At 44.8% G+C, this 25940-nt stretch overlaps 1 protein-coding gene across 4 annotated transcripts in view; it reads right to left on the bottom strand.

Annotated features, from left to right (window-relative positions):
• GRIA3 (glutamate ionotropic receptor AMPA type subunit 3) overlaps positions 1-25940 on the bottom strand; it is a 283993-nt gene that overhangs the window by 68503 nt on the left and 189550 nt on the right. For all 4 annotated transcript variants that reach the window (XR_006354013.1, XM_043974889.1, XM_043974891.1 and 1 more), the window contains exons 9-12: positions 25158-25265; positions 22228-22434; positions 11245-11621; positions 1194-1392 (exon numbers count right to left, since the gene is read on the bottom strand). Coding sequence is in view for 3 of the 4 variants with exons in the window: in XM_043974889.1 (XP_043830824.1) it covers positions 1194-1392; positions 11245-11621; positions 22228-22434; positions 25158-25265 (891 nt within the window). In the remaining variant the exon portion in view is untranslated. The remainder of the gene's footprint in view (positions 1-1193; positions 1393-11244; positions 11622-22227; positions 22435-25157; positions 25266-25940) is intronic.

Genomic DNA, 25940 nt, shown 5'->3' with positions numbered 1-25940 from the left:
AGAGAAAGGAATAAGCATTTATTAAGCACCTATGCTGTGCTAAGTGCTTTACAAATGTTATCTCATTTATCCTTATGACCACCCGGTGAAGTAAGTGCTATTATTAGCCCCATTTTACAGTTGTGGAAACTGAGGGAGACAGCAGTTAAGTGTCTTTGCTTAGGGTCATATAACTAGTGTCTGGGACTGGATTTGAACTCAGGTCTTCCTGATTCTAGGCTTATTGCTCTATCCACTGTACCACCTATCTATCTAATGGGGGGGACAATGTGCAAATAAATATATGCATACAGGATATACAAAATGTAAATGGAAGGTAATCTCAGATATATTTATAGTTATAGTTCAAGTATTGGGTATAATAAGAAGTTGTGATAATGCCTGACACAATACAAGTCATACAACTCAGAGGAAAGTATACTCTAGCATGAAGAATAAGCTCCTATTCCTGGGACCCACTGGCCATTTCTTCTTTCACTGGCACCAGCATCAAGGCTGAGTCCTCAAGGAAGATGGGATAGAAGAATTGGTTTTACTAGTAATGTTGGTAGCATTGGTAGGAGGAGTTTTTCTCCTGGGAGCTTCTTAAACCAATGAAATCATGGGACTAGTTTAAAAAACTCCAACTATATTGGCATCTCTACCTATACCAATATCTATTTTTTTCTTTCTTTTTTTTTCTTCAGGGCAATGGGGGTTAAGTGACTTGCCCAGGGTCGTACAGCTAGTGTCAAGTGTCTGAGGCTGGATTTGAACTCGTGTCCTTCTGAATCTAGGACCAGTGCTTTATCCACTGCACCACCTAGCTGCCCCCAATACCTATATCTATTCCAACATCTGTTTCTATATCTGAATATTTAGACCAATTCAAAGGGACATCCACATATATTTGAAAAGAAAATCCACTTCCAACAAAGAATAACTTGCTTTTCTGTAACCGTTCAGTGACTGAGTCAGACTCATATTCTAGTAGCAACCCAGCCCTTTCTGGTATTTCGACTGTGAGAAATGGCATGCATTGAGGCACCAGTTGTGATTGCTCCCATTTTAAAGAACTCCAGGTTCATGCCTTCTTCTCTCCTTTGTCTCTTCCCCCTTGGAAATACCATATCTTTTTAAAAAGTGATTTAATGATTTAAACATAGCAACAAAAACCAGAAGAAGCAGACCCAAACAAGTGAAAGGTCACTTACCCGGAAGAATTCTTTGGTCGAGCCTGAGTCCAGGGTTCCATAGGCAATCTCAGTCTGCTTGGCCAGATCCTCCGCACTCTCTATGGGCGAGACCATCCTTTCCACAGTTAGGAAGGCAGCGAGGTTGGCGGTATAGGAAGAGATGATGATGAGGGTGAAAAACCACCAAACTCCTCCAACAATTCTGCCCGAGAGAGATCTGCAAAATAAAAGCCAAGACAAACCCCAACCCAGAGGGGCTGATAAATCTTTGGAATTACTTCTGGTTAATCCAATCACAATTCATCAAAGGGAGCAGGTGCTATGAGGGTACACATGTGAGAAAGCCTTTGTCTGAAATAGCAGGATGCCAAAATGTATGCTTCTTCTGGGCACCAGAATATAGGGGCTTGTTTTTTTTTTAAATTTAGGAAAGTCTTTCTTGCCTATACTGTTTGCCCCCAGCCATGGTATCATGGCCAGTGACCATTACATTGCCTGCCACACCTAGGGAAGATCAGCCTTTTATTCTATAGGATCAGGCACTGGATTTGTAGTCTAGGATCCTATGTGTGACCTTGGACAAGTCACTTCCCTTCCCTGGACTTCTGTTTCCTCCTAGATAAAATGAAGGGTATGGATTAGTTGACTTCTGACATGTCTTCTAGGTCTAGATTTCTCTGTGATCTTTTAAGGAGAGATTGTGGCAAGAGAAAAGAAAAAAAGCAACAGCCTTCCTCACTACAAGAGGAATGGAAACATATGAATGAAATTGTTGTCCACTGGTGGAGAGCCCAGGAAAGAAATTTCATAGTGTTAAAGTTCAGTCAGGTCCAACCTTTCCATTTAAAGAGTTGTTGTGTATGGAGAAAAGAACTAGAAGATGACATGCATTTCTTTTTCTTGAAATAAATGGCTGGTGGAACTTAGCATCTCTAATATGGGTCACCACAGAAAATAAAGATCTCTTTCTATCAAGGCTGAACACCAATTCTAGACCATCTATGGGCTTCCTTTCTTTTTAAAAAAAATTTCTTTTTTGGGGGCTTCCTTTCCAATTCAATTCTTTGTGTTGCCACAGGGGCCTAAAGCCCTCTGGTTTACAAACCAAGCCATAGTAAATGGGCAATTCTAGATTAAAGTAAGGGCACATTTACATACAGAATTTGAGTGGTTCTGTCCTCCAAAATTTCTCCCACTGACCTGCCCTGCTGCATGATTGAAAGTTTACCGTGAGAATGCTTTCTTTGAATTGTCATTATCTCTGGAAGGCCCCTATAAAATGTGACTACCCAAACGGGATGGTGTGGAAACTGGGTCACTCCATACATGGGGATGCTTAGCTTAGAGAAGACCTGGAGAGGGGAGGGGCACGATAGCAAGCTTTAAGTTTGAAAGGTTGTCTTGGGGAAGGACAACAGAGCTTTATCATGGAGGATAGGTTGGTCCCTTGCCTACAAACAGGTATAGGAAGAGGATGAATTGTAATACATTTCAAGAAAAGGCTTGGGGGTGGGGTGGGGAGACATGAAACAGTAGGTTTGATACCACCTTTTCTACTTGCTACATTTGGCAAAGCCCACCCCTAATCTGGATCTCAGTTTCCCTATCTGTAAAATGAGGGGGTTTGACTAGATGATCTCTAAGGTCCCTTAGTTCAGAGGTGTCAAACATGTGGTTCATGGGCATGTATAGCCCACCACACTCCCAAGTGTGGCCTGAACCAGATTAGAATGTAATTAAGACAGATTTAACAAAATAAATAAAAATGGAATAAAACATAAATAAGAATACATCGAAAAACTAAGTCAATATGCCACCCACAGGGATCCTTATGTATGGGTCCCATTTCTATTTGAGTTTGACACCATTGACTTAGCTGATCTCAGTCTTGGTACTCTACTTCTTTACCACCATCTGCCCCTCTGATTAGAGGGTGGTGCCATGAACCTAAACCTCCACTGAAGTAGAGAGCTTAGCTCAGACATCTTATTTCTCATCTGGCTGCACTACTTTGGAACGTCTCCACCATGTTTCCTCAGTGGGTATCTTCTCCTCCTTGCCCACCTTTCAGACTTTTTGCATGTTGTCTTCTTCTACTAGATTGTAAGCTTCTTGAGGGCAGAGCCTGTCTTTCTCTTTTTTGTACTTAACATAGTGCCTGGCACATAGTAGGTACTTAATACCTGTTTATTGACTAAGGCCTCTGGAAGGTTGGTCAGACCTTCTATGAAAAATGCCAAGAATCTATAAATGGTACCATAATGTAGAACAAAGAAGGCTGGCTTTGGAGTTGGGCTCAAGTCCTACTCCTGTGTGACCTTGGTCAAGTCACTTAACCTCTCAGGGTCCTGGGTGGCTCTCAACAACTCTAAGTTGAGGATGAATTGTCAGTCTTCACTGGGGGATGGAGTTTCCCACCTAGCAGTTCCTTATACTGATAAAATCATAGCCACACCTTCTCCAGAAATGGGAGAGACCCAAGGTAGATGAGAAAGTTTGAAAGGGTTGTGATGTGTCCCCAAGAAAGCCGTGCTCATGTTGGATGGATAGAGATCCATCTTAGTACTGAATTGTGCTTACAGAACCCACTCGATTTTTCAAGGCCTCTATTCCTGCTGCTTAGCTTTGTTCTCTGGCTGTACAAAATGGAATATTTATTTAATTCTTTCCTCAACACAAACACTTCAAGCCCCTCCAACATGAAAAGCCACTCTGCTAACAGGTTTTTGCCAACTAATAATTATTCTCTCTCAGGGTTGCAGAGGGAGAACATTTTCCTTGCAGGAAAGAAAAACATCTGGATGAGTCAGAGATGAATGTTATACTTCTGGACACCAAAAATACACAGAATGTTTTTTTATAAAGCTGGACTTTCTATAAGCTGTTTTTTCTTTTTTTGAGGGGGGGGGAGAAGAAGATGTGTGCATTTAATTAGTTCCTGACTGATCTGGATGACTTTGGAAACAATTATTAGTGTATAAGGGATTAATCCCTGTAAGTAGCTTCGCTTTGTTAATCAGCAAGAAAATATCTCTCCTTTGTGGTTCCAAGAGGAGAGAAATGGGAATGGTGAGCAATTTCTGGAAGATGTCATTTTCATGTTCACGCTGAAAATTCACTTAAAGATACAGGAGAGCCAACACTACCTTGAGAATGCAAAAGGATCTAACCCTTCCTTAGGATGGACAGGGGAGTGAGATTGTCATTGGAAGAAGCAGGCTCTGACAGTCTCGGGCAGGACATATTTGGGAGGTCCTGAGGGGTTACAATGGGACCCAGAACGATGAACCAGGGTGCAAACTCATGGGTGGTTCTACGTGGCCCACTTTTGATGGAGGGAAGGGAACAGAGAGGGCCTTTTGGAAGCTAGGGTCACACAGCATGAACGTGTTGGTACTAAGGTGCTCCCAAACCAGGTCTAGGCTTGGTTCTTTTGACAAGCTCCACAGCTGATTTAGAGATGGTTGATCCAAATGCCAAAGTAGAAAATGGCCTTTGTCAGAACTGAAAGAGTCCAAATCTGTTGGAAAATGGTCACCCAAAGTGTCCATGAATGACTGTCTTTACTTTGCTACTGAATTTGGCAATTCTAAGGACAATTTTTTTTCAGCATTTCTTTTCATATGGGGTACCTATTCACCAAAACTACAGCAGTCACTCCCAGTTTCTAATTACAAATTCCTTGCTACAGTAGACTCCAGTACAGATAGGCCAATGCTCTGACATGACCAAAAAATCCAATTCACTGGAAAATGTTCACTAAGGTGGTCTACTAGGCTAAAGATTTTGACCATCATGTTGATAATGCCTCTCATTTGGAATTGATATCAGATTTAGAAATTTATAGTTTCCACATCTCCCCTCCACCCAAGTAGCTCTGACAAGGACTCCTTTTTGCTATTCTCGCTACCCTCTCCCTATACACTTGTAAAGGGCTATTAGTTCCCTGGAGGGAGAGGTGGGGGATGGGAGTTCAGTTCTTCTGAGAGGAATGAGCTGCATATCCATTTGCATGTTAAGTAACTTTCCTCTTTGCAAATGATTATGACTGCATCTCAAATGGCAGCTAGACAAAGAGACATTGATGGGTCAGCCCGGTCACTTTTGACAAAAGCTCTATTAAAAGGCCTGTCACCTTTCAAAATGTCATCTCCCCCCTTGACTAAATTGGCACATTGCTTAATGTTCATTTCAGACCAAGTTTACATGTATGAGACAGATCTTGAGGTTACTATAATGAAAGGGCTTTCCAACACTGGCGTTTCCTCTGCCTCTGATAGGGTATTCTAATCAGTGAATCAGATTTGGGAGGATTGAGGTAGCAGAAAGCTCAAGCAAATTAGAAACAAGAGAAAGAGACAGCCAAACAAAAATTTCTGGAAGATTGAGTCAATAACAAACACTGGACTTGTTATCTGTGAGCACAAGAAACTCCCATTTCCAGGTTAGTCATAAAGTGCATCTATTTATAACCTCTGATAGGGTTCTAAAAGTGAGGGACGGGCCCTTAACCTTCTTCCCATGAGCAAATATATGAATCTCCACTTTGCTAAACAAAGAAGTGCCCGAATTGTAAATCCATCTCTCTTTTGCATAGAGTCTTGGTGATTCCTTTTTTAAAAATCTCCTTTTTCCAAAAATATACATCATTTTCACACTGCTCACTGTTCCATGGCTGTGACCGATTGAGGAGAGGATAAAAACCAAACCAAAACACCCCAAACTCAAAACGTGCAGAATCAATCATCGGTTCTTAAGGCTCTCTCTGATGGGAATAAGGAACTGTGTCCCTGAGATGGAAAATGTTGGCTTTTAGCCACAGACCTCGTGAAATAGTTGTCATAAAAATGTTGCTATTACATCATCTATTTATTACCCTGGCTCCCCTAAAGTGAATTTGCAGCAGGAAGAAGAGGTGCTGGTTGTATATCAGAAGGCAAAAGGATGTCGCTTAAGCTGAGGAAAAAAAAAAAAGAAAGAGCCCCCTCTTCCCCAATCCCTACTGTCTTTATTGTTATGTTTATTGCTCTGCATATATTCTCTGCTTTTAAGAGGTTCATGAATCTATGTGTCACTAGAATGGATTTCGCCCCAGCCCATCTCACTACCTAGAGAAAGGGGGAGAAGAATGGCTTGGGAACAAGGAGGAGGTTAGCTGGTCTCCAGAAGTCAGTGCAACCTGATTTATGCTTCAGTTCATCTTTCTGAATACAGAGAGAGGACAGCAAAGACATGGCTGGACCCGTTTGATCCCCAGCTAGCCAGCCCTCCGCTAACCCTGCAGCAGCTCTGTCTGCATACAACCAGCAGGGGGAGCACTTCCCATGCAGTGGGAAACCATGAGCTGGCTTCCTTCCAGATTGCTTCCACTGTTAAGGACTGCGGCAGCTCTGTCTGTCTGTGCGTGTCTGTCTGCTTGTCAAACTCCTTCAAAGACATCCCTTCTGGGGAAGAAGACAAAGCTGTGTGCTTCTGGCAGGGTTGGAAAGATACTAAGGGCTGGAGAGGTCAATCACAATATCACAAAGGCTGTATGAGGTGGGGAGAGAGGATCAATGGCTCGGGCCTGGGGAACAGGCTCGGTTGCCCTGTTGCTAAGAAATAGTGATGGAAATGCTTCATATTTGGGAGACAAAGGACGGAATTATTTTTTCAAATACCCAGTTTTTACTAGCATTCGGCTGTGTCTAAGCCCACGCTCACAAACTGGTCTGGAAAAAAAATCAGGTGATTTCAAACAGGACCCAGTTATGGAGTGACTGAATTGAATGTCAGAGCTGGGACAACAGCCAAATGAGGCCTAGAAAGGGAGAGGAGGGGGGGCCTCATGGGATCACAGGCTGTCAGAGTCAACAAGCATTTATTAAGCACCTACTATGTGTCAAGCATTGTTCCAAGGGCTGGGGATACAAAAAAAGCAGCAATAAAAAGAAAAAAAAGAAAGGAAGGAAGAGAGAAAGGAAGAAAAAAGAAAGAAAGGAAGGAAGGAAGAAAAAAAAGAGAGGAGCAAAAACTGTCCCTGCCTTCAAGAAGCTCACAGTCTAATGGAGCTGGAAGGAACATTAGAGGTCATGTAATCTAACTTCATTTGCCAGAAGTGGGAACTGAGACTGAGAAAGAAGAAGGGATTCATGGGATCATATAGGCTGTCAGAACTGGAAGGGGCCTTAAGGGATCATTGAATCCAACAATTTCACTTGATAGAAGGGGAAGCCAAGACCCAGAGCATTTGAATTCCATCTCTCCTTTCATGAAATGTGATTGGTTGGTATGTGTTTGGTTAAGGGTTATTCTTTTGATATTTGCCTCTCTCTGCAGTTTGATATAGAGCAAACTCATTCACTGTGTTCAGTCAAGGGAGTTAAAAGTGTCAAACTTCCCATTTGCCCGGATTCTCTAGGCCCTCAGGACACTGTCAATAGCTCTGTCTGGCCAAAATGGAATGACGCCTACAGCTCTCCTTGTGATGTCCCAGTACTTGGTTCCCAGCCCGTTAATTTGGGTGAACACATGGTCAAAAGCATTTGAAATGCTCTCGGGGCTTATGTTTGGTAACAGGCTGGGCCAAGGCACAGGCTCATTAGATATTGGGAAACCAGAACACAAACACTGGTCATCAACTAGAGGAGAGAGACAAAGCAAACCTAAGTGGAGGCAGCATCTGGGTGTAAGGCAGCCCAGAACAGGGGAAGGAAGGAGGGAAGCAGGGCTGGCCTGGGGAAGCGGGTGGCAGGGCTATGGACGTGCCATTCTCAGCCTCTGACTAGAGGAGCTGGCTTAAGGCCCTTCTCCTCTCAAGTCCTCAGTTTCTTCCTCTGTCAAATGAAGAGCTGAGAGAGATCATTTCTAAGGTCTCTCCCAGCTCTGACATCTTATAGTCTATGTTCTAAGGCAGGGGTGTCAAACTTATGGTCTGAAGGAGAAAACTCCCCAGTGCTGCCTGAACCAGCTGAAACTGTAATTGGAAAATGTTTAACAAAATAAATAAAAATACAATACAGTGTAGATAATATTAATTTGTCATTTTCTCAGTCAAGATGCAACCCACGGGAATCCATTTTTTATTTAAGTTGAACACCACTGGTCTAAGTTCTGTTTTCTGTTCTCTGGGTCCTCCTGGCTCCAACATTCTATGTTCTAAAGTCTTTCCCCTGCTCTGATATTCTAGGCTTTTATGTTCCAAAGTCTAAGGTCTCTCTCAGCTCTTTGGGAGACAATGTTTCATAATTCCTCGGTTTACCACTGCTGTATAAAGTCATTTGGGGAAAGTTAACTGCACACGCACAAATCTGAATTGTCTGGGGAGCTTGTTTCAAATGGTAACTACTTAAAACAAAACAAGATGTCTGTTGTTCAGGGGCCATGAAAGACCAACGGTTACATACACCTGGGGCACAGGCAGAAAGGCTGGACCCTGAGCTGGGACCTGAGTTCAGTTCCCAGCTCTGACACTTACTAGCTGTTTAACACAGTACCTTCTTTTAGTCTCTCAGTGCCTTGTTTCCTCATCTATAAAATGGACATTGTAGTACTCCTTCCAGGGCTACTGGGACAAAAGCCCTTTGAAAGCCTCTAAGTGCTGGATGTGTGAGCACTGACTTGTGAATGGGAAGGATGGCAGAATAGAAGGAGGCCTGGGAGGATGAGAAACGCATTGGATCTACAGTCACAGGAGCTGGGTTCAAAGCTTACCTGTGGGACTGTGGGCAAGTTACTCAACTTCCTTTGGCCTCAAGTTCCTTAATTTTAAAATGAAGGGGTCGGACTCAGCTTCCAAGGTCTCTTCTACCTCTAAATCTGTGACTCTACTAGCCTCTGAAGGCCCTCTGAGGCCTCTTCCAATACTCTATCTCTTATCCCATACCCTGGGGTATATACAAATGTATGACAGAACAAAGAACAGTTAAAAACAAACAAATAACCAAATTGCAAAATTTGGGCACTGAGGCCAGTTGGGACTCATTTTGCAGAGGTGACCCCAGTGGTATAGAGTATGAAATGCTATTGGAAATCCAAGGGTGCTCTCTTTTTTGATGGGTGAAAACCAGAGAAGGTGGGTGTGTTCTGTTCCTGGAAAGAATCACATGCCTGGTAGAAAACACAGGGCTTCTAAAGACAATAATTATATACTCTGAAGAAGAAAACGGCTGCTTGCTCACACTCACCCCTGGTATCTTTGTCTTCACGGCAGAACACGGTCTTTGCCATGGGGATAATAACCTACTACATTCCTCTGCCACTTGAGTGTTGCCCCAGAAATCTTGCTATGGAACTTTCTAAACCTGCCTGGCTTGCCAGTTCCAGGTCACCAGCTGACTTTAAAGTTAATATTTCTTAAAGTGATTTGGGGAAATCCACCTAAAACAAACGGCCCTTTAAAAGTCCTGTGTGAAGCATGTTCAACTCTGGTGGTGAGATCATCAATCCAGTTTGGAGAGCTTTATTTATGCAAAGCCATTAAAACCGTCCATCTTAATGAGTGTGCGCTATCTCACCGCAGAGTGACTGGCTGTGTTCCAATAGCCTTCATTAGTGGTCATTCAGGAGCCCCGCTTTCTGATTTGCAACAGGCAGATAGACAATACACATTTCAAAAGGAAATGTGCCCAACCGATGAGGCCCAGGTGAAAGTCACGGAATGGCCATACATGGGTAAGTGCCAAAGTGGTCAGGAGTGACCTATTTTGGGGAGGGGGATGATGGCAGGACTGAGAGGAGTAGAAGGCTAGCCAGAGCATGTGGCATTCAAGCCCTGGTGACCATGATTTTCAAACAATAGAAGGCAGCATTATTGGAATGCATTTCAGGGGGTTTTATGACTCTATTAGGTTATTGTAAATGATCTATGCCATGGTAACTCTCTGAGTGTTGTCCAAACCAAAAGACAATTGTTCGTTTTATAGCTTTGATGGGCTTGAGACAGCTTTAGCTGGTATCAACGTCATGGCTGAGTCCAAACTCAGTGGCCATTGATAACGTGGACGATGATCAATTTTGCACCCTCTCTGCCCCCATAATATCTTTTTTTTTTTTTTTTAGGGAGGCAATTGGGGTTAAGTGACTTGCCCAGGGTCACACACCTAGTAAGTGTTAAGTGTCTGAGGCTGGATTTGAACTCAGGTACTCCTGACTCCAGGGCCGGTGCTCTATCCACTGCGCCACCTAGCTGCCCCTCCCCATAATATCTTTATCACTAAATGAGATTCGAGTCTCATCTTAGAAATAGTTAGGGTTACAAGTGTGGGAATGAGACTGAAAATTTTGCGTATGTGGAATTGCAATGAATGCTCACTTCCATGCTGTACTTCGAGTCTTAAATACTTTCCTCCCTGGACCATTGAGATGCCTGATATTCTACCAGCAGGAGTCAGGGGCACTACATAATGTTTGATTGAGTGGAATATCCTTTGGTTAAGGAATTATCTCCAAGAGTCCATTGTCAAAGAACAAGTATCCTGGAGGGTGAACTTAGTGAGTCTTTAACAGTTAAAAAGACCTTAGTGACATGAGGCTGGTTATCAACTAGATGGCTAGCTAAGGAGGGATGGAAGGACAGTCAGGTGAGTGTTTATTGGGGAATTATCCAGGGAGAATAATGTGGAGCAGCTCTGAGCACCCACAGGGCATAGGGCACCTGGGAGATAGAGGATACATAAGGGGAAATGATTGGCTACCAAAGACAAGCTCCATCTGCTTTTGTATGTTTGCCTAGGGCTAGCCCCACTGGTGCCTCACTTAGCCTGGCTGAATAGGAAACCCTCACTGTCTTACTTAATACTACATTACTTAGAATTCTCTGATAAACACGAGATCCGCCGGTCAATATTGGCATTAGTCAGAGTTTGTAGATTAGCTGTAACATACGCAAATACAGATATTATAGCAGGAATGAATTCACACAACTTCCTTGAAGGATGCTAACAAGCTAAATGGTATGATGATGTTGCTTTGCCTTGGATGGAATGGTACATGGAAGAAATTTGTAGTTGAGATGAATACATGTGTGCCATGGCCCTTGTGTGTGACCACAAAACACGAGAAGGGGGATGACAATAATGTGGAAACCAACCTTGGAGAAATATCGCATCCTTGCTGCATAAAGGCACCCAGGGAAAACCAGAGGCTATTAAATATTCCAAATTCATTAGGTGGGTCAGGAGGGCTCTGGGGGTCCCGAGGTTCTTCATTATTATCCTCCAAGTGCCATTCATAAGGACTGAATCTGCTGACCAGGAAAAGAACAACACTGACTCCAATGTAGGCAAAGACAATGCACATCCAGATCTCGTAGGCCAAGGGGTCCAGGAAAGAGAACACTCCCGGCTTTGATTTCTGAGGTTTCTTAATCATGATGGAGATGCCCAGACTCATGAAGGGCTTGGAAAAGTCTATCACTTCTTCTCGGACCAGTGTTATGGTGAGGGGCGCGACAGCTATATCCGCTCTCTGAAAAATCAAGAAAACAAATGACTTAGAGACAACATTTCCATTAGCCACTTGCCATTCAAAAGAGGCAGCTTGGTAAGAGATGATGACTTGACATCAGTTAGGAGGCTTCAGTAAGTAGGCTGTTTTCCAACTCACATTCCTCTTCTGTAAAATGAAGTGACTGAACTGGAAGATCTCAAAAGGCCCCTCCAGTTCTGATGGTCTATGGTTTTACCTCTTGGCAATTATTACTATAGTGATTTGGAGAGCTCTTAGAGTATTGTCTGATACTTAACTCCTGAACCACCGTTGACCTGCTCATGGGTTCTTGCCTTGGATCTTCAATTGGACTATAAGCACCTTGAAGGCAGGGACTGAATCTTTGTCTTTGTGTCCTCCCCCCTTTCCCTTCCCCTTCCCCTTTCCAGTACCAGGGACAGAGGTTTTATCTGCACATGGTCCATGTTCAGTAGGTGTTTGAGGCTTAATTGAGTTTCTAAGTGCAATTATAAGCTTGGTGATAAAAAGGGAAATGCAGAGTGAGAACAATGAAAGACCAACTGCCAAATGCTGGACTTGGAACTCTGGAAGACTTGGGTCTGAATCTTGCTTCTGATAATATCTGTGTGACCTTGGGAAAGTCCCTTCCTCCTCCCCCCTCCCCTGAGTCTTGAATCTCCATTTCCTCCTCTATACAATGAAGGGATTCTTATATAGATGGCCTCTGAGGTCCCTTCCGGCTCCAGAGCTCAAATGGTGGGATCCTACAGTCCCTTTGTAATGCCTGGCATCTGGATTGGCATTATGGGCTATCTGTCAAGCTTTTACTGTATGGATTTTATGCTTGCGGTAGCATGTGAACTATTTGAATATGTGAAAGAATGAGCTTCAAGGATCCCTGACTTCCTCAGTGGGTGGACATGGCTTTCACTAATGTAGAATACATCTCTTCCATACCTTCAGAGAAGGCTTCATGAATTACTTTGGGCCCCCAGAGTCATCCCCTAGTGGCCAACCCTTTGGATAAGAAACTCTCTGTGCTAAGTGAGGCTGGTCCTTAGGGCTGTTGTTAGCCAGCACATGGAAGTTTTCCCCTTTTGGTAGGTCCTCCCAGAGCTTGAGTCCTGCTGGAACAGGGCCCAAACCTGTCCAAGACTGCAGAATGAAACACTGGAAAATGAATTCATTCTGTATTTTGATAGCATGGGCAAAAAAATTTCACAATGTTAGAGTTGAAAGGACCCACATAGTTCAATTTCTCATTTGACCAAGAAGGAGACTGAGGCCCAGGGACTTGCCCAGGGTTCACATGGCTGGTAAATCTTCAAAGTAAGATCAAAGCCCATGTGTTCCATATTCAAAGCTTGTCATTCTATTGGCTGTATCCAGTAGCCTTTTGGGCCCTGTATCATGGGAACTCCAGGTCCCATGAACTTGAGGGGGTAAAAATGATACCTTTATTTTCACTAACCTTTGAGTTCTTTCGTAATTCTATGCATTTTGCTTTTTCGCATTTAAAAGCCCTCTTCTGAGAAGGGGCCCATAGCCTCCTGCTAGATGGTCCAGGACATAGGAAAAGGTGAAAAAGCTGGGGCCTAAACAGACTCAGACAAAGCAAGGCCTGCTATCACACAGGGCTTCATTCAGACATCCTGAGGCCCTGCTGGAGTTGGGGGCTACCGTACCATAATTCATTCCAGTTCAATGAGTAATTGCTTATTGAGCACAATAGCCCGCTCCTTAGAGGGTGGCCCTGGACAAGTCACAGCCTCTTTGGAGCCTCAGTTTCCTTATCTGAAAAATAGGATGATGATTCTTATTACTACCTCTCTTCTCTGGTTGCTTTGATCCTTTCGATCCTTAAAGGGCTTTATGTTTAGTCTCTGGGTTCTGGCCACAAAACCCCCTCTCTTTCAAAGGCCTTCATTCAAGCTGAATGGGGAAGGGGGCAGGGTGTCTAGACCACAGGGATAAAGAGCCCTTTTCATATCATTGGGCCTGAATATTGGCAAGGGTCAACTTGGCTCCGGACTTGTTCTTTGACTTGGCTATGAGTTGTTATTGCAGGCCATGCTGGGGAATAGCTGGGCTCTTGTATGCACCTGAAATGGTTGCCTAAAGCCCACTAGATTAAGTCCTGAGCCCTCAGTTTGGCATGCCACCCCCTTCCTAGCCTGCTCTGCTGTCTGACCTCCTCTCTCATTCCCCTCAATAGAGGTCAGAGGCTTCATGCTCATGGGATCCCAGAACTAGAGCTAGAACTTGCCCGAGGTCACACAGGTAGGCATTACCTGAATAAATAAGATTATTGGGTCGGTGAGGGATATTACAGATCATATATTCCATTCCCCTTTGTTTTATTTTGGTTTTTGTGGGGCAATGAGGGTTAAGTGACTTACTCAGGGTCACACAGCTAGTAAGTGTCAAGTGTCTGAGGGCGGATCTGAACTCAGGTTCTCCTGAATCCAGGGCCGGTACTCTATCTACTGTACAACCTAGCTGCCCCCCCCCCCCACTTTGTTTTATAGAGGGGAAAACTGAAACCATCTCTCTATCCATTGTTCCACTATTTTATCCCCATCTCTGAGCTGAAGAACCGTGCCCTCAAAGAGGAGGGCATTGGCTTGCCGTGGGTACCACAGCTAGGCAGTGACAGAGCCGTGCATGTGTCTCATTTGCAGATGTCTGCCTGCCCACCACAGAGGAAGCCGCTATTAGGCACAGAGTAGTCTCCTGGGCCTTCGAGATGCCCCCAGGAGCCTCCCTGGCCTGTAGTGCTCCAGAAATCCCAGAAGAATGTCTAGAAGAAGGCCTTTGTCCCCTCAGGCACTGGGGTTTTCTCCTCCACTTGGCATTTATTTCTATCTGCTTTTTTTTCTGAGGAGTTCCTTCAAAAAAGGAGGCAGGGCTATTCTTGCTCTGAATGCTCTGAATGCAGGAGCTTCCTAATGAAGAAGTATATTAAACCTGCTGTCAGTTAAGCCTCATTGATGTGGAAAGCAGCCCTGGCCCTGAGAGGGGCAAAGTTTTCCAGCTGAGCCTTCCAAAGTACCCAGAAGAAGCATGGCACAGTTGGATAAAGGTGAGCGCAAAGCCGCTTAACCACCGGGCAGGGGGAGAGGCACAGTGTAATCCTGGAGGGCAGTCAGGGAGGTAAGAGGCCCGAGTCACCCCCCACACACACACACACCCTCCATTTGTCTGCACTGCAGGAGGCAAAGAGGGGCCCGGCAGAACCCAGCATCAGCTCTTCCACTGCAGGAGGGGTTCCAGAACAGATCTGGGGCTGTCCCCAGGCTCAGGCCCGGGGCCAGGCTCAGCTGAGCTGTGGGGAGGGTGTCTTGATGCAAGGTATAGAGTGCTCATGAGGATGGAAGAGAAGAAAGAACACTGACTCTGGAACCAGATGATCTGGGTTTGAAAGCTGCTTTTGCCATTTCCTACCTTGGGCATGCTTCCCTGGCTCTCAGTTTCCTCACCTGTAAAATGAGGGGGCTGGACCAGATGGTCTCTGAGGTCCCTTGCAGCTCTAGATCTAGGATCCTTTCCATTTCCAGTACGGGGCCCAAGCTTCCCATTGAAGTGCACAGCACTGAGTTGGGGGCTGCCTAAAGACTAGAGGGACCCCATTTCTTGAGAGAACAGGGCTGCTGGTGGATATCGCAATTGTAACCCTTTCACAGTTCCCAGAATCCTTCACTTAGATCTTTTGTTGCTGCACTGCTGAGTACAGAGGGGATTCAAAAGTGAAGTGAAGTTACTCTCCCTACTGGGCTACCTCTCGGCCTCCTCTTCTGGGGCCCAAGGTCCAACAGGGATGTAGGCCTAGAATTAGAAGAGATCTCAGCTCTCTTACTTTACAGAGAAAGAAACTGAGCCTAAGAGAGGTTGAGTGACTTGCCCAGGGTCACAGAATCAATCAATTACCCAGCAAGCATTTATGAAATTCCAGGCAGTCTGACAACAGCTGGGGATATAGCCACTTTCAGGGAGTTACCAGCTTCCCCTAGGAAGTAAGTGTCAGAGCTGGAATTTGGCTTCTGAGACTCCACTGTTCCATGATGCCTTCCTTGAGCACAGCTTGTGAGCCTGCCCTTTATTAGAAGGCCCTGGTGAGATCTTCAGAGCCTATGCCTAGGGCAATGCTTTTGTCAGAAGTAGGTTGTTCTAGATAACCATGTGTGTGTACATACATACATTGGGCAGCTGGGTGGCACTGCAGTGGATAGAACACTTGACCAGGAGTCAGAAGACTTGAGTTCAAATTTGGTCTCAGACTCTTACTAGGCACGTGACCCTGGGCAAGTCACTCTACCCTGTTTGCCTCAGTTTCCTCATATGTAAAATGAGCTGGAGAAGGAAATGACTGAAACCACTCCAGTATCTCTGCCAAGAAAACCCCAAATGGGGCCACAAAGATTTGGATGTGCCTGAAATGATTGAACACCAACACATGTGTGTACACATGTGTACATGTCTGCACACATGCATGCATGTTTGTGGGGGGTGCAGAGGAGAGATGGGTGCCACACCAGGGTTCCAGAAAAGCCAAGACCATCAGTATTCGGGAGGAGGGGGAAAGAGGTCTGGGGGCACAGCAAGGGCCCAAGGCTTCACTACCTGACTGGTTTTCCACCAAGTCACTTACAGTTGGCAGGGTGAGCTCACGAAATGGACCAAATTAAATGTGAGTTTTCTGTTAGCTTTGGTATAAATGCATTCAGGGAGGAGATTCAAGCCAGGGTTTGTCATTCTTTGCCAGAATCTGGAATACTCTATAATGTTGTGTGTTATGAAAGAGACGAGGAACTTCCAATCTGGTATGAGATGCTTACTCTTAGAGGTGTGTGTGTGTGTGTGTGTGTGTGAGAGAGAGAGAGAGAGAGAGAGAGAGACAGAGAGAGAGAGAGACAGAGAGAGATAATCATCTCTCTGAAAAGAAATTGTTTCATCTGCTAAACCAGAACAAAGCTTGCACTCAGCTTTGAGAAGTCTGGGATGGGAGGGTCATGAGCCACCATGGTCTATCTGGGTTATGATACTGATGAAAGACACATAGCAGAGGCTAGAGAGCCTCCTCTCAGAAGACTTGGCTTCCAATCCTGCCCCTGACAGATATTGCTCTGTTCAAGTAACTGGATACTGTGGAAGTCACTTAACCTCTTGATTCCCAAGGCAGGTAAGGGGTATCCTGGAGAGAGAGCTGGACCTAGAGTCAGGAAGACCTGAATTCAAATCTAGCCTCAGACACTTACTAGTCATGTGACCCTTGACAAGTCACTAAATATCAACCTCAGTTTCCTTATCTGTAAAATGGGGATAATAATAGCACCTACTTCTCAGGATTGTTGTGAAGATATACAAAATAATGTTTTAAAAGTGCTTTGCAAACCCTAAAGCACTATATAAGTGCTGGCTTATTATTATTATTACTGTCATTATTATTATTCATGTTGAAGAGCAAGAGATGATCCACGTTGGTAGAAATAGTTTCTGCATAGGGAGTTCCCTACATTGATGAGATCACTGAAAAAAGTGGAAATAGGGAAGCGACCCGTGTGGAGATATGTCCTGACAATTGCCTCAGCAAGTGCTGAAGCCCCGATTCCAGCGGTCATAGCTACACACTCCTGCATCAATGTTCTTGGTGCTATCAAATGGTTCAACATCAGAAATAGATGTGGTTTCATCAGTGGAAATGACATCAAAGAAGCATCATCATGATTTGCCTTGTTTCTGCCCTCTAAAATCCTGTGGGCTTTTCCATCTGCCTGGTGGCTGCACCCTCCTCTATGTGTTATCTTCCCCATTTATGAGCTTCTTGAGAACTGAGTCTATCTTGTTTTTCTATCTTCATCGCCGGCACTTAGCATAGTGCTCTTTTGCACTTAGTAAGTACTTAATAAATACTTTTTCATTAATTTAATTATCTTATTCACTCATATTACCTGCCTCACCAGGGTGCTATGAAGAAATTTTGTTGTGAGCCTTAAAGCTATAAAACATAAAGAAATGGGAGTTGCTGCTTCATGGTGAGAAAGTTTAACCACAGGAAATGGTATTTCTCCTACTTCTACCACACTCCATTTAAGGTCACTGCAACCTTGATTCCAGGTTCCTGAAGGGCACAAACTCCTAAAGACTTAGGCATCTAGCTTTCTTGCCCCAAACACTGACCTGATCTGTCATAGTTGAAGTTGGGCAGGTTCTGGGTGATTGAAAATTTCTGTCACTCTTTACAGATTCCAGAAAACAAAATTTCAGCCTTTGGAGGGACCCTAGAGGCCAGTAGGCCAGCACATTCATTTTATACATTTGGAAATGGAAGGTAGGTGAAGGGAGTGACTTAGCCAAGGTAACACATAGGATCACAGCTCTAAAGTTTAAAGGGACCTCAGAGGCCACTTAGTCTAAGTTCTTAGATTTATAGATAAGGAAACTGAGGCTCAGAGAAGGGATGGAACTTGCCTCAAGCCTCACAGATATTAAGTATCCAAGTCAGCAAATATTAAGTCACACTGACAGCTAATAAGTGTCAAATTGGAGATATTAAGTGACAAATCTATACCACAGATGGGCTAATAATTGGAATAAATGAAGTACATTTAACAAGAAAACTGAGTAGATCATACTTTTTTCAGAACTTAAGGCTGTCACTATAAACCTGTTATTCCTGTACTGTGGATGTCAAGAAGGGCCACTTAACTGGGAATTTTGACTAATATTAACATGTTTCTATTACATTTATCAAGTACCTACTATGTGCAAGGCATGATTCTTGGTGCCAGGAAGACAAAGAAAAAAGAGAAAAGAAAATGGGCCACTGTGAGCATTTCTAGGATTTTGCCAGGAAGGAGGGGAGGACAGAAGCTGCAGCTACTGCCTTCCCCCTTCTTTCCTTGGCTTGGTACAACAAGGAGAATCCTAGACCAGAGGCTCCAGTGTTCACTCTGCCACTGACTCACTTATGTAAGTACGGGGAAGTCATTTCATCCCTCTGTCCCTCAGTTTCCCCATTTGATCAATGAGGGGGCTGGACTACATGATGTTTTAGGTTCTCATCTGCATGAAGAGTCTTTGAACCCTGTCATTCTCCTGGGGACATGCCTGGAATGAAATGCCAGGGAAATTGGTGGCTCAGGAGGGCTGGGATAGGGCCTCTGCGGTAGGGGTGGCAGATGCCTAAGAGCCAACTCCCAACACAAGCTGCTGAAAGCAGGTGGCCATTTCTAAGGCCATAACGTTCTGAAGAGTTTACATAATGGGGCCCGTTGGGTGGCGTTGACGTTTGTTTTTTAAAAATAGCTCCGGAGTGCCCCAAATATCAACCTTGACTATAATTTTTTTGGAAAAGAAGAAACCATTTTGGAAGGCAAATCCAATCCCCTTGGAATCACTCCTTCTCACAGCTTCACTAGCACAGACCACAAGTCCTCTTTCAAAGCTTTCTCCAAGTCTGTGCTCTGCCACTGGCATCCTTGGTATTCTCCATCCTATGCTCAAAGTTCAGGAGAGAACTGTCAGAGCTGGAGCCCTGCCCAAATACAGGGTATGAAGTAGTCAGTAGAGGGGAGAAGGCAGGGTGGGCGTGACTATACATCTCCCCTCCCCTGGAGGGACAGATGCTGCAGCCAAGCTGAAGACAAGGCTCTTGGCCACCCCCCCCCATGGGATTTCTGCTCTTGGGCACCACACATATTGCCCCTGCTGGAGCTGGCTCCCCTGCCCCAAGCTGCTTCAGTTCTCTGGAATTTATCTCCTTCCTACATCTGGTTCTTCACTATTAGATTTACCCCTGCCTCCTTGCAGATTCTTTTTCCCAGGGCACAAACAGACTCTACTCGGAGGACTGTAGGATTCGGATCTGGACAGAACCTTAGAGATGACCCAGTCCCATCGGCTCGAAGATCCAGAATGAGAAGAGACCTCTGATGCCCTCTAGTCCAGGGCTTCTTGAACTTTTTCCACTTGTAACCCCTTTTTGCCCAAGAAACTTTTCTGTGACACCAGGTATATAGGTATATAAAGTAGGTATATACAGTCTTTTACTGTTGCCAAATTTTTCACGACCCCCAAGTTCAGTTATGTGACCCCAGTCTCAACCCACAGTTTAAGAAGCTAGGTTTTAGTCCAATCCCCTCATTTTACAGAGGGGGAGAAACTAAGGCCCAAGGAGGGGAAGGGACTTGTTCAAGGTCATACAATTAGGTCGCAAGATCATGAATTTAGATGGCAAGGGACCTCAGAGCCTGGCTAGTCTGATATCTTCATTTTACAGATGAGAACAATGAAGCCCAGGGAATTTAAATGATTTGTTTGAAGTTGCACGATAGGAAATGTAAGAGGTAGGGTTCAATCCCAGGCCTCCTGATTCCAGAACCAGGGCTCTATTCACTATGCTTTGAGTCCAACCTCCTCCTTTCTGGATGGTGATTCAAGACCCGGAGAGGGCCAGGCACAGACCTCGACATCAGGCAATGTTTTATTTCAATTCTGAGGCCTAGTCTCCAGCACAGGATCCTGTACGTAACTGGGCCTTAGTAAATGTTGTCAGAGCCTTAATCCTACAGGACAGAGCCAGGAATCCTGGTCCTTTGGGGCTTTGCCTCAGGCTGTCTCAGTGTCTCTAAAGGCTCACCCAGAGTGCCAGGCTGTGCATACCTCATCTCCTCCTCTCTTCCTTGGCAGGCCGCCCCGTGGGGGTGGGACAGAACAGGACATGGCACAGAGGCCTCCCCAAATCCAACAGTGACATGCTCATGTCAGCAAGGTGATTACTCCCTCCCACACACATTCTCTCTTCCTCTCTCTATTCTGGAAATTATGCCAGCGGGGGTGCCCCAACCTGTCTTATTCTCAAGTGACTTGGGCGCTAGTGGAACTCAGAGGCCCAAGAGTGAATGTGCACATCATCCACTCTCTTCCCTGTGGCTCTCTTGGTCTCCCACTCCCTCCCCCGCCCCCACCAGCCATTTTACCTCCCAAAGGAACAGCTTAGAGAAAAGGAGGATGTGTGGTGCAGGGGGAAAACCACTGACCTTGGCATCATGAAACCCGGGTTCCAATCCTGCCTCTGCTGCTTACTGTGTGGCCTTGGCCAACTCAGTCAAGCTCACTGGGCCTCCTCTGTGAAATGAGGGGATTGGAGCAGCCAGACCTTTCAGGGTCCTTCCAGCTCTTCATTAAGCATAAATCCTGTGACCCCACCTTCTGTAAGAGCACTTATGCTATAGGAGGCCAGGGTTTTATGGCCAAAGGCTTCAATCACTTAGGGACTGTTAGCCCATTAGCGAATTACTTAGTCTGTCATAGCTTGGCCCTTCTCTGGGTGCTTCAAAGTCCTGCCTCTGATACATCCTGGCTGTGTGACCCTGGGCAGGTCACTCAACCTTTCAGGGTCCCGGAACACCCTTGAAGATTATTATTGACTCAGAGAGCACACGAAATTAGCCTTGGCCTCAAGTTGAGCTTCTTTCCTGGCCAGAGAAATCCAGTGGGTGCATCATGAAGCCTTTTTATAGGACCCACCAAGGGCCAGATGGATGCTCCCAAAGTGCCAGGAAAGACTGGCTCTGTGTAGGCTTTGGAGGAGGGAGAAAGGGGGTGAAACATCTCCCACCAAACAAATGTATGTCATGCCTTGTAGGCATCCCTTGGGATGCCAGAGCCTGGCCATCCAGGGCATCCTGCCATATGCTCCAGACCTACACCTCTAGATATCTTGCCCATTTTCTACCTCTTGCTCAGGAGGTGTTAACATTGCTCCTGGAGAGAACTTGAGTCTTGTCTCGATGACTTCACTCACCCTCCCTGTGACTGCCTGAGCCCAAGCTCCCTCTCCTATCTCTATCCCCACCCATTAAATGGAAGCCTCTTGAGCGTCTGGGTTTGCCACTTTTGTCTTTGGATTCCCAGCATCTAGCACCATCCCTGGCACAAAAATGTTGATTGATCAAATGGTGAAATCATACTGCAGATATAGAGACAGAAGGGATCTTACAAGTCATCCAGTCCAACCTACTCGTTTTTACAGATGAGGCCACTGAGGCCCAGAGAGATTTAATGACTTGCCTAAAGTCACACAGGTAATGATATAAGTGAGATTTTAACTCAGGTCCTCCCAGTAATGTTTGCTATTTTCCAGTTGAACTGGCATTCTTGTTCCCCATGTGTGACAGTACATTTCTGGCCCCCATGCCTTTGCACAGACTATATCCCCCATGTCTGGGATGGTTTCCTTCCTCCCTTCCACCTCTTAGAATCCCTACCTTCTTTCAAGGCTTAGTTCAAGTACCACCTCCAAGATTTCTATTTCTCTTTCCTCATAGTGATTAGTAGCTTTTAAGCTACTTCATATTTATCTATATCTATCTATATCTATGTCTGTATCTGTATCTATATCTATAGATATCTTTCATTTGCTTATCTTTGTGCATTTGTTTCTTCCCCTTCCCCCTTCCCCCAAATAAAAGTAAGCTCCTTGAGGACAGGAACTGTTTTGTTTGTATTCATAGCCCTCTTATGTTTATTAAGGTACCTAGCAGGCTTTAACAAATGCATATAGAATTGAATTGGCTTGATTGAAATGGAAAGCATGGGGGAAGAAAGTTGAATGGAAACTTACCCCATAGACAAGCTCCCCAACCATGCCATTCCATATTTTTGTCTCAGGATCCCTTGCACCATATTTCCCGTCTCCGACAATGGACAGCTTGTATTTGATCCTCACATGCTTGGCTATTTCGTAGGCTAAGTCAACGCAATAGCCTTCATAGCGCTCGTTACCTTCTAGTTGTTCATGGTTCTTCTTGTACATTACATAGGGAGATTCCTTTGGGATCAAAATGAAGATCAAAAGTTAACTCAAGCGAATGATCCTAAGAGAGAGAAGCACCTGACCTAGAAGTGTGGGCTTCCTTAGTTTGTAGCTGAGAAGGCTTCGTGCACATGCAGTTGTCATTACATTGAATCCATAGGCAAAAGTCCCTTAAACTACAATTCACTGGGCTGAACCATTATTCTCGGCACTTAGCAGCTGTTCTGTGAAAGCTTAAAAATCTGCAGAGGAGGTTTCTACATGTGGAATTCTGGAGCTGGACCAACTGTCCACATGTATAGCCCTCAGTCATGCAGAAGCTAATAGCCCTTGATGGCTCAGGGATTTGTAGGGCCAAGAAAAAAATGGACTTTTTGAGGTGGAAGAAGAAAGTCAGTTCGGCACTCACTAATCCATGCCATCTGGGGAGAAAGTCAGCTGGAACTGGCCGAAAGTCTGGCTTATAGGATTATTTGGAAGAAAATAAAATTCTAATGGAACGGAATGCTCCTAGTTTCCAGACGTGGTCAAAAAAGTGCTTTTGAGTAAAAGTCCTTAGACCTGCTTTAGGAAATAGACAAGGATGATTCGGTGGCTCCTGGTTATCTTGTAAATGAACAGCTTATTAATGTTTTGGGATTTCTTCCCCAAAAGTCCAAAGGAAAACTCTAACCCAGCCGTGGTTCTCTCTGCCCTTGTCCCCAAGAATGTCCCCCAATTTGGCATTAGCAGAGTCTAAATGAATGACTTTTGCCTGGACTCTGTAATCTTCCTCAAGCTCTATGAAATTGATTTGTCTTTAGCTCCGTACAAATGGACCAAATGGATTTTTGAAAAGCCCTCATGGAATCCTTTTAGAGCAGGCATTGAATGAATAATCATACTTGACATGTGGGAAGTGGTTTTTTTTAAGGTTTTCATGTTATTTTAACCCTGGGAGAAAGGCAAGGCAAGGCAGGAGTTGTTCTCCCCATTCAACAGAGGGGAAAACTATGGGTGGGGGGGAATAATTAGGTGACTTGTCCAAGAGCCCAAACCTATGATGTAGCAGAACTGGGCTTAGAACCCAGGTCTGCTGTTTTCACATCTAGGACCTTTCTCCAAGACCACGTTGCTTCTCAAAAAGAAAAGAATCTAAGTCTAGCTTTTTTTTTCAGGGCAATGAGGGTTAAGTGACTTGCTCAGGGTCATACAGCTAGTAAATGTCAGGTGTCTGAGGCTGGATTTGAACTCAGGTCCTCATGAATCCAGGGCCGGTGCTTTATCCACTGCACCACCTAGTTACCCCACTAAATCTAACTTTAAGGAAAGGTCACACATAGGTGGTGCTGAGTGAGAGGGTAGCACTGGACAGGTATGATAGATGGGACCTCCTATTAATTATTTTGACTTTTTTGCGTGTGATTTTGACATTTTTAACATACTAAGAGGCAGGATGGTGTAGTGAGCAGAGAGTGAGCCTTAGAGCCTTCCCTCTGCCCCATCCTGGCTATGTTATCCTGGACAAGTCACCTCCCTCCCAGTGCCTTAGACAGCACTGGGCACTGTTGGATAGTGGCTGATATGCACTGGCAGAATGAAATCAATTCCCAAACCACATGCAGATTCATCATCTCAGTGGGCAGAAAAGCAATGAAAAGGATATTAGAAAAAAAGAAAAGGATATTAAAGATAGGGACTGGAGCTATGTTTTCACTGGTAGAGGGAACTCCCAGGTGAGTAAATTTCCTCTACCAATGTAGCTTCTCTACAATTTACAGTCTTCAAGAGTCTCCTAGAGGGGCAGCTAGGTGGCGCTGCAGTGGATAGAGCACCAGCCCTGGATCAGGAGGACCTGAGTTCAAATCTGGCCTCAGACACTTAACACTTACTAGCTGTGTGACCCTGGGCAAGTCACTTAACCCCAATTGCCCTGAAAAAAAAGTCTCCTAGAGTACCAAAAGATTAAGGGACTTAGCCAGGGTCACAGAACCAGTTTGTGTAAAATATGTTATCAAATAAATATAAGACCAGCAGAGAAGGTGGGCAACATGGCTGAGTAGATAATGTCAGGAAGACCCAAGTTCTGTTCTCTAATCTTTAATACCTTTTAGTTGTGTGACTATGGGCAAATTCCTTAATCTCTGTGAGCCCCAATTTCTTTATCTGTAAAAAGGGCATAATAATAGCACAGTACCTACCCCTAAAGACTTGTTGTGAGACTCAGATGAGATATTGCTAATAAGTGCTTTGCAAATGCTTAAAGTTCCATAGAAATGTCAACAATCATCATCGTCATCTATTGAGAGATAGGCCGACCTGCAACTGGAGTGGACCCCCTATAGAGGATTGATGGGAAGATATAGACAAGAGGAGGAGGAGTATGTGTAGCAGTCGAGGGAGTCCCCACACTGGTGAGCTCTCCTATCTACTAGAGTGAGGCGGGATTGCAGTGAGATGGCATGAAAGGTTGTGCAACTGTTTTTTTTTTTGTTTTTTTTTGTTTTTTAGTGAGGCAATTGGGGTTAAGTGACTTGCCCAGGGTCACACAGCTAGTAAGTGTTAAGGTCTGAGGCCGGATTTGAACTCAGGTACTCCTGACTCCAGGGCCGGTGCTCTATCCACTGCGCCACCTAGCTGCCCCTGTGCAACTGTTTTTGAACTAGGCTTTCTCCTTGATGTAGAGCCACCCTACTCAAAGTTTGCAAACTATGACTTGGTTTCACTAGAAAGAAAAACGCCCCCCCCCAATAACTTACCAGAATGGTAGTCACCACTATAGTCCTATTCTCAGAGGACGAACTGTCATTGCTGACTTGCTGATCCAAGAAGGGAACAAACCTTTCATATTCATTCCAATAGCCAGCCTGGAAAGAGCAGACATGTTACTTGTTTACCTCTTTATCACTCTCTAAGTGATGCATGGAATTCCATGGCTGGAGTAAAGCCATTTAAATGGAAAAAAAGTTGATTGAATTTTACACACAGGACAGATGTGCTGGGTCTCCGCTCTCCTCGGCTCCCACCCCCACATTCACACACACACAGACACACAGAGGTATGGTATTGCCTCGCTCTGGGGAGTCTCACTCCTCCTATATTTTGTGAAATAACTTATCTTGCTGAAGTGTGAAGAGTGCTTTTCTCTTTTTTTCCTATTGAGGAACTTGGAGGAGGCGCAGGGAAGCAAGCAGTGGGCTTCCTGGAGAAATGACACAAGGCCCCTGCCTTGTACTTACTTGTAGGGTACTTACTGCTTAATAGCCCTGCTGATGTGTTTGCAAGAGGAGGCTTAATGTCCACCCCCTGCTCAGTTAAGAAATGTAGTGAGAGTTAAGGGGCCATGGCTGAGGCAAATCACCTGTCAAAAGAGGTGTCTAGTGGAAGGAGTTTTGTAGGCCCTGCCCAGCTCGGGGACGCTCTGCTCTCGTGGCTCTAGTGTTCTATATTTTATGTTCTCCTGGATCTACTATTCTGTATTCTACCAACCAGCTCTGACATTCTGTGTCTATTAGTAGTCGTAGAATTCATCTCAAAGGAGA

This window comes from Dromiciops gliroides, chromosome X (genome assembly GCF_019393635.1).
Source record: "Dromiciops gliroides isolate mDroGli1 chromosome X, mDroGli1.pri, whole genome shotgun sequence".
Taxonomy (NCBI): Eukaryota; Metazoa; Chordata; class Mammalia; order Microbiotheria; family Microbiotheriidae; genus Dromiciops; species Dromiciops gliroides.
Note: the sequence above shows the minus strand (reverse complement) of the source record. Positions and strands in the feature narration are given on the sequence as shown.